At 33.9% G+C, this 9,371-nt stretch overlaps 1 protein-coding gene across 1 annotated transcript; it reads right to left on the bottom strand.

Moving 5' to 3' along the window:
• Positions 1–1,833: 1,833 nt before the first annotated feature.
• On the bottom strand, positions 1,834–5,138 carry LOC143546835 (strigolactone esterase RMS3-like). Its single transcript, XM_077038404.1, has 2 exons — positions 4,555–5,138; positions 1,834–2,551 (listed from the first exon to the last, which is right to left on the bottom strand). Exons 1-2 carry the CDS (start codon positions 4,941–4,943, stop codon positions 2,098–2,100), a joined length of 843 nt encoding a protein of 280 aa, XP_076894519.1. The 5' UTR covers positions 4,944–5,138; the 3' UTR covers positions 1,834–2,097.
• Between the last annotated feature and the right edge of the window lie 4,233 nt (positions 5,139–9,371).

The following is a 9,371-nucleotide window of genomic DNA, read 5'->3' as shown; positions in this document are numbered from 1 at the left end:
GAATCAATTACTAGACAATTCACTGACCAAAATAGAGTGTCTATCAAGACACTTATACCAACTGCTAATGCTCTAATTAAAGATGTCTAAGAAGGAAAAAAACATATTGATAATAAGTCTTATACACACGTGTAACATGGTAGACCAATCGATTCTAAAGGTAAAATTTCCTCGAAAATTGGAGCAAGTAATAAAGGTGGTCAAGTCAAGGTACAATAAAAGGTCTCTTAAAAGACATTAGACATGATGGTTCTTGAAAAACCTCAGGTACCTAAAAAATAGAGCTCTTAGTAAATTATATTGTATCATGTCTATAAAGGCACATGGAATCGAATAAAGTCGACGTCGCCATACTTTTATATACATGTAAAATTAGCGCTTGAAACGATGATGATGAGGATCAATATTCAAAATCTGCCTATAAAAATGATTGGCCAAAGTGGAAAGACGCAAATAAGGCAGAGTTGAATTCTCTAAATAACGGAAAGTTTGTTGGACCAAAAGTTCGTACAACAAAAGTTGTAAAATGTATTAGATACAAACGGGTATTTTATATAAGTTTTGAAAATTCAATTAAATGATATAAGGAAAAATTGGTGGCACAAGGATTTTGCAAAGACCTATGATTGATTATAAGGAGACGCATTCTCCAATGGTGGAATCATTAACTTTCCGATACATAAATAGTCTGGTAATACAAAAAGAGAATTTATATGCGTTTAATAAAATATTGTGATTCAGTTGATGATACTGAAAGTTTACAAGAAAGTCTCTGAAGGATTTGAATTATTTAATCATGTAAAGTAAGTTCTCGAGAACACATTGATTTTTGTGTATAGAGTCATATTTGAATATGTTACGGTTATCGACTATGTTGAGCATAAATGAGACTCCTGAAGAGTTTTGTGCATTATGTTGTACTCGAACTATAAGTCGAACAATATTATTGGTTAAGAAATACCATAGCTAAATGCATTTGTGCATTATGTTGTACTGTTAGCTATATATGATTATTATTTTTTTTATTTATATTTATTGGCATGTGTTCTACTAGGAGACATCACAATGGGTTAAAACATATATTTCAGGTATGAAAATATGTGTTTATATTTTACTAACCCATCAAAACAAGTTTGGATTGTCTTGTTGATGCAGAGAAATACAATAGGATCATAGTGTTTACCAGAATGAAGCAATAGAAGTTTTTACGTGAAGATCATACAACATCATTCAACTTAAGGATTCAAACGTCAATGAACCAAGACGCAAATGATTGACTACAAAAGTTTTGGGCAACTTTCATAGAAGATCAATATTTACCATTTTGACGGATATATAAATCAGGGGGGGCGGACAATATGCGCTGCACTCTTTTTCCCTTAGCTATGGTTTTGTCCCACTGGGTTTTCCTAGCAAGGTTTTTAATGAGCCAGCATCTCCAAACGTATTAAGTTGATAACCAAGGGGGAGTGTTATTATATATTATTGTGATTATCAATACCTAATATAGATTAGACAAAATACACTATAAAAAGAGCATTTAGTTCTATTTAATTTTAGCATAGTATTGCTAATTTGCTATATATATATACTTTTCTTCTTTCTTTTTTGGTTCAAAAAGAGCAAACATGTTACGTGATTATCCATGTGAATTTCCACATATCATGAACACCTCTCTAGTATTAAATCATGTTTATTGTTATTGTGAGGAGTCGTTAATTACCCACAAGTCCTAGCGTCAAATGCAATAGTATAACAATGCATGTCTTGATTTAACAAATATTTTGGTTGAGTCACTGAGTGAGAACGAAACCGACAATTGCAAACAAGACGTGATAGAGAACAACTTGTTTTCCAACACTACAACAGAATTACAAGGAAAATCTACAAATTGTATACATTGACTAAAAAAGTCAACTGATTCAATTCAGACAATATCAGACACAAGAACTTAACATTTTCTATCTACCCACAAGCCAACCACCAATACACATTGATTGCACACTACACTTTCAAATGGGCAGTGGCCCAAAATAGATATAATAAAAAGTATCCCTAAATGGAAACTAAGATAAACTTATCCCAAACACATACCCTTCACTCCACTAAGGATTTCGAGAAGCGAATGTTCATCACACGATCGAAGATTTCGAGAAAATGAAGAGGGGCTGTGAGGTGAGGAAAATGTCCAACAGTATCAATCATCTCAACCGTTGATTCTCCCTTAATCATTTTCTTCATATAATCGACGACTGATATTGGAACCACAAGATCATTTGTTGTTTGGACTATGGTGCATGGGGTCACAACCTTTTCAAGTATGCTACAGTGGTCTGATAAGAATACAGTTTTAGCCACAGAAAGGCCAATCTCCAGTTTCATGTTTTTCAAACATACTTGAAACTTTTTGATAGATTCAGTGTCGTTTTTGTCCATAACTAGAGTAGGAAAGAAGGATGCCCATTCATTGTAGTTTGATTCCATGCTTGAGAATAGTTGTTCAACCTCTTTGATATCAAATCCTCCTTCATAACATTCCGAATTTATGTACCTATATATATTTAGAATAAGTCATTTTAAGTTATATCAAAAATGGAAAAAAGAAAAAAAAACACTAATGCACATCAATCATGCCATGTAAATATGAACAAAAAAATAAAATAGTGGTGTTTACAGCTAGGGTTGCCTCTATGATCTTATAATTGGTTAATCAACATTATTTTTCCATCCTGAAGCGAGAGAGATAACAGCGAAAGAATCGTTGACTATCAATCCATAGAGAGGACAACAAAAAAAATGTAGTTAATCGTCAAGCGACAAAGACAGCAATGGACAATGTAAAAATATGCGAAACTTAACCCAAGGCTATTAGGCGGAGACAACATGTCTACGAAAAATACCCAAGGCTATTAGGCGGAGACAACATGTCTACGAAAAATACCCAAGGCTATTAGGCGGAGACAACATATCTACGAAAAATACGTAAAAATAGGTTTGCATATAGGAATACCATGGGCCCGTTTAACAAGCTTTTTTTGGTTATTCAATTGACATATAAATCATTAGGCCAAGCGTAGTGGGCGGCAATTCTGGACGAAATGAGACGATTTTGGGTTCAAACGCCGCCCTCCAGGCAATTTTTGGGGCGATAGGGTGTGGGTGGGTGGGTGGGGGGGTATTTCTCACCCTTGTTTATTATTATTATGTTGAGGCTGTGTGTGTGAAACTAAGTTACAACACCATTATACTAAAAAACAAAAACTTATCATTTATTGACTAGTAAGTATTGTGGGGAGGATGCTGCCCCCTCCACCTCCACAAGACATGTTCTTATATAAAATACTTTATACACAGATTATAAAATACTTATTGTCCCTATCAAAGAAAGGCACTCACTAGGCCACTAATAAACAAATGTTTCTCTTAATTAAATTACTAACGTTAAGCACCTGATTCTTCGATACAAAAAGGATCTTGATTACAAAACATGGTAGTTCGTTCGTATTTTTCAAAATTGGTCGAACAGTATTTTCCTAAGAAATATATCATTTAGTTAATTAAGTAGAAACACGTTTCTTATAAACAAACTAAGATGGTAATTTTGTTGCATTTGAAAGAATAATTTATTACCAACCATTTATTATAAATTGAAGATTCTAATAACAATAGTTTTATTGTTTATATTCAAGAATAACTTTTATATTTAAATAACACATATTTTAATCACTAGTTATCAATTATTATGTATTTACCATCACATAAAGCATATATTAATAATAATAATTAAAAACAATTCTTGCGGGTTTGGATGATAAGGTATATAATTAAAACAAATTCTTGCCGATTTGGTTTTCTGTTTTATAATCATTAGAAACTATAAACAATACTACCAAACATATTTTTTTTTATCAATATACTCACCTTCAATTCATTTTTTTTTTAAATTAGACAATTTTATCGGATACATATATATGTATATATGGTCTATAAAGTAGCATAAGTATGTGGTTGCAAACCGAGGAAAGATCCCTATCACACGAAACAAAGAAATGCCATGAATCCATATACAAATAATCCATATTTTGGTGTTTTTTAAATGAATACTTCTAGAATTTAATAAATAAACAAATAAATAAATATTCTAGTATAAAGGTGTTTCAATAGTAAAAAGATATACATATATATAAAACTAAAAGGTAACATAAAGTTAAGAGTTAGTTAACACTATTTGCTTGAACGTATAACGGTTGGTCTCTAAAATAAATTTCTATTAATTCATATATTTTATCAAACGTTTACTAAATTTACTAAATGAGCAAAGTACCCTTACGTATATAACTTACACGGATAACAATACAAAAATATTAACATTAACATGTATAGATAATTAATAGATTACTTTGATAGTTTTTTATCGTATTTGTATATAAGAAGAAAAGGTATAAAAAAATACTAACCGTATCTTGATAAAAGAAAAATGATTTAGAATGATTATTATTATTATTATTATTATTATTATTATTAGAGTGAATATTCATGGAGATATATATATACCTAGGAGATGCAGCAACAAGGATAAGATTTTTGAATAGATGAGGCTTTTTGATGGAAGCAATGCATCCGATCATGCCAGACATAGAGTGGCCGACGAAGACAGTTGACTCTAAGTTGAGCTCTTCAAGAAGGGAGATTAGGTCATCGGCAAAGGCGTCATAGCTGCAATATTTGGCGGGATCAAAGAGGGTGTTTGGTTCGTTTATGGCCCCGGAGAAGCTCCAGTCGAAAACAACAACTTGGTAAGTCTGAGTCAGTACCGGGAGAACCTTGTCCCAAACAGACTGATCCCATCCAAACCCATAAGCTAGAACCAACGTTTCTTCGCCCGAACCTATTATCTGTGCGTTCATTGCGGTTGATAGGCACTTTTCTACCTTGATCACCATGGCTAATTAATCTCCCAAATGCGTTTTAGACTTGGTGTGTGTGTGTGTGTGTGAGAGAGAGAGAGAGAGAGAGAGAGAGAGAGAGAGAATGCGTATGTGTGTGAGATAGAAGGGGCCTTGTGTTTTTAGGTGTGTTCATGTATGTGTGGTTGGGTTTATATAGCAATAACATTGGCATCAAGATACAAAGAAAATGGGGGTTGAACGGTTAAATCTAGAACATAGAATTTAGTAATATTGATATCTGAATTTTATTTTTTTAATTTGTTTTGCTTGTACAATATTATTGAAATTAAAATCTGAATATATTCACTCGTGTGTTTGACTGAAAAGCCAAGTATAATTAGAGTATGAATGGTAATGGATCGGTAATTGAAAAGTCTATATAATTTTAAACATATACCTAATTAGATTAAAAAAGTTTGTCCTATACCCGGCCCCAAGGCTATAAGAAACTAATCCTATAACGCCAAGGCTATATTGAGGGCAAAAGTCATCGCTAATACCAGCCTTTCCTCGAGGACATGTCGTCTAGCTGGGTTTTTTGACTTCTGGACTGTAGTTCAACGACATGCCCTCGAGATAGGTTTCCCTAAAATACTTTAAGCACTTATATATGGAGGGTCAGGTGAAAAGTGCGCCCACCAAATAAAAACAAAGTAAAATGCGTCGTTCGCAGATATCCTATCTCGAGGACATGTCATCGAAATAGAGGTATTTTTAAAAAATATAAGGTTTACAAACTTTTGAATAAAATACATAATTTCAGTTATAAATAGAATACTGCTTGTTATACACTCAATCGTGTTTTGACTGTTAAGAGATTCAAGAAGACCAGTTATGAGTTGTTGAATAATCGGAAACCTAAGTTAAAGTACTTGGAACCATTTGGGTGTCCTTGTACTATGTTGAAAAAGGATGTGGGTAAGTTCGATGAAAAAGCCATTGAAGGGTATTTCTTGGGTTATGCTTCACCAAAGAAACGAGTGTTTAATTTTACGTCTGGTTGTGTTGAAGAATGGTACCATGTGGACTGTCAAAAGTACACTACTCCTCCTCAAGGAAAAGGTCCCGACTGGATGTTTAATTCATTTACTCTAACGACCGATCATCCAGATGAAGATTTAGTTCGTGCTTATTTTGAAGAACACTTGGAAATTCCAAGGTTTGCAAGTTCTAATGATGTTGAAGTTCCAATTGTTGCTCCAACTTAAGAACCTGATAATGAGTCTCCTTTTCATTGTGATAATGCTTCTACTTCATCTGATGATAATGCAGTTGAGGATCAAGTTATTGAACTTGATACTGATGTTTCATCTCATGAATTGGGTGAACATTACACTAATTTATTTGAAAATGTTGCTGTTTCTGAGAATCCTACTCTTAGGATTCATAATTACCATCCACAAGAAAACATTATTGGAGAACTTGACGTGGGAGTTCAAACACGGCATCAAGTTGCTTCATGAAGTGTAAATCTAGCTAAATTCACTTGTTTTCTATCTCAAGTTGAGCCAACGAATCCTCGTGTGGCACTTCAAGATCCTTATTGGGTAGAAGCCATGCAAGAAGAATTACAACAATTTGCACGATTAGGTGTTTGGGATCTTATAGACAAACCTGCTAGAGTCAAAAAGGCGATTCCGACTAAGTGGGTATACAAATGTAAGAAAGACGATCGTGGGGTAATTGTGAGAAACAAGGCACGATTAGTAGCGCAAGGTTTTCATCAGCAAGAGGGTATTGATTATACTGAGGTATATGCTCTAGTTGCAAGATTAGAGTCGATTCGAATCTTTCTAGCATATGCTGCTTACAAGAATATTAAAGTATATCAAATGGATGTCAAGAGTGCTTTTCTCAATGGTGAACTTCATGAGGAAGTGTTCGTCCTACAGCCTCCAGGTTTTGAAGATCCTGATTATCCTAACCGTGTTTACCGATTAAACAAGGCATTATATGGTCTACATCAAGCCTCAAGAGCTTGGTATGGTACGCTCGCCGACCATCTGACGAATAATGGTTTCAAATGTAGAACTGTTGACTGCACTTTGTTTTATAAGAATATCGGTGATGATCTTCTTCTCGTTCAGATTTATGTTGATGACATAATCTTTGGGTCAACAAACGACACGTTGTGTAAGGAGTTCGAGAAATCAATGCAAACCAAGTTCGAAATGAGTTCGATGGGAGAGATGAATTTCTTTTTAGGGTTGCAGGTTCATCAGTCTGCGAAAGGAATCTTCATTCATTAGACAAAATATTTGAACGACGCTTGAGCCGATTCAAGATTACTACCGGAAAAATCTCTTCTACTCCTCTTCCTGTGGGTCACAATTTATCACCGGATGAATTGGAGGATACTGTTGATCCGACCCTCTATCGTTCTATGATTGGTTCTTTAATGTATCTAACTGCTTCTCGACCAGACATAATGTTTGCTGTTTGTTTATGTGCTAGGTACGAAGCGAGTCCCCGAGTGACTCACCTAGCAGCGGTCAAGCGTATTTTGCAGTATCTTAGGGGAAATCCTGACATCGGGTTATGGTACTCCAAAGATGATAATTTTGATCTTACTGCTTATTCAGACTCAGACTATGGGGGATGCAAGATCAATTTCAAGTCTACCACAGCGGGATGTCAATTCTTAGGAAGCCGGCTTGTTTCCTGGCAGTGTAAGAAGCAGACAACGGTCTCCACTTCAACCGCTGAAGCTGAGTATGTTGCAGCCTCGAGTTGTTATTCCCAGGTTTTGTGGATACAACAACATCTTCGCGACTACGGTTTGAAGTTTCTTACTACTCCCATCTTGATTTATAATTCTGCTGCTATTAGCATCACCAAAAATCCCGTACAACATTCTAAAACGAAACATATCGAAATTCGATATCATTTTATACGGGATTGTTATGAAAAGAAATTAATTGACCTTGAGAAAGTACATACTGATTTTCAGAAAGCCGGTCTATTTACCAAAGCCTTTGATAAAATGCGTTTTCAATTTTTGCTTGGTTTAAATGGATTGAAGACCCTTGCTAATATCCTGAAACAAGGATGATTATATGTCTTTTCTGTTAATTTTGGTTTATCATTTTATTTTATTTTTAGGTTTTAGGGGGAATCTTAGAAAATACAAAAATATTGTGCGTTTCGTTTGTATAGATAAAACTCAAAAACATTAGAAAACTTTGAAAAATCAAAAATACTGTGATCTTTCTTAATTTCTTGAATTTAATTTGAAAAACCAAAAATATCTTAAAAATTTGAAAAATCAAAAAGATTGTGTTTCAGTTTGTACAGAAAATTTTGAAAAAGCCAAAAAGAATGTGAATTTCCTATTTATAAAGAAAAATCCGAAAAGACAAAAAGATTGTATTTTTAGTATGTAAAGAGAAAAACCAAAAAGATTTTTTCTTACGTTCACTGAAAATTATGTCATTTACTCCTATTTGAAAGACATATACTTGTATATGTTTGGTCCTGATAATTTCTTGTAAATCTTCGGGATAGCCATTTACCTGATAATGGAAAGTACTTGGGGTGTTTGGTAAGTTTCTATTTTTTTTTTTGCTGAAAATTATGTCAGTTATTTAAGTTTGTGAAGCATGCTTGCATGTATTGGTCATGTTATCTAATCGTTGATGGATAGGATAGCCATTAATTTATGAACTTAAATTAACTGGGGCAATTAAATTTTGTTTATGCTCCTCAAAATTTTGAGTTTTTGAAGCAAAAAGAAAAAATGATAGTACATTGACTATTTGACCCCAAATCCAGAAAGAAATAAGCTTAAAATACTGTATGCTTAATCATTGGTGCATTGATAGGTCTTAAACAAACTATTAGAGTAAAGTAAGTGATATAAACCTAAAGAAAAGCCAAATTGAAAGAGGTGTTAGTCTCTAGTAAAAGTCTCGGTAAGGATGGCAGAAATGTAATAACCGGTCATACTCAAGCCTTATAGTTGTTGATCTCCCAAAAATATAATAAAACAAATAACAAGCGTTAGGACTCTGGACACTGTGAGTCTTTATGCGACTTAATCATCTGGGTATTCATATGCATGAATATTTCACTCGCTTTTAGATCAAACCTAATGTCATTAAACTTGTTCACTGTTGTACTTCGTACAATCCAAATTACAGACTTGATCAAAATCCGCTGTTAGTTATACAATTGTTCCTCCCTTGCTCGCGTCTCAATACCAATAAGAAACGGACCCCAGGGGATACAATGTATGTAAGGCGACATATGGACTCATGCATACTCACTCACAGTAAAGGAAACTTGATGCATTGCTCAAAATTTATAAAATTCTCAATTGGTATTCAAAATTTTGATCAACATTATAACGGTTTAAGTCAAGTTGGGGTGATTTGGCAAAAATAAAATTAAGCTTGAACCGAGATTAGGGGCTGATAGTTTCTG

This window comes from Bidens hawaiensis, unplaced genomic scaffold, assembly GCF_021521415.1.
Source record: "Bidens hawaiensis isolate Kalapana, Puna unplaced genomic scaffold, B.hawaiensis_p1.1 tig00014469_1, whole genome shotgun sequence".
NCBI classification, from domain to species: domain Eukaryota; kingdom Viridiplantae; phylum Streptophyta; class Magnoliopsida; order Asterales; family Asteraceae; genus Bidens; species Bidens hawaiensis.
This window is presented reverse-complemented; position numbering and strand designations above follow the sequence as displayed.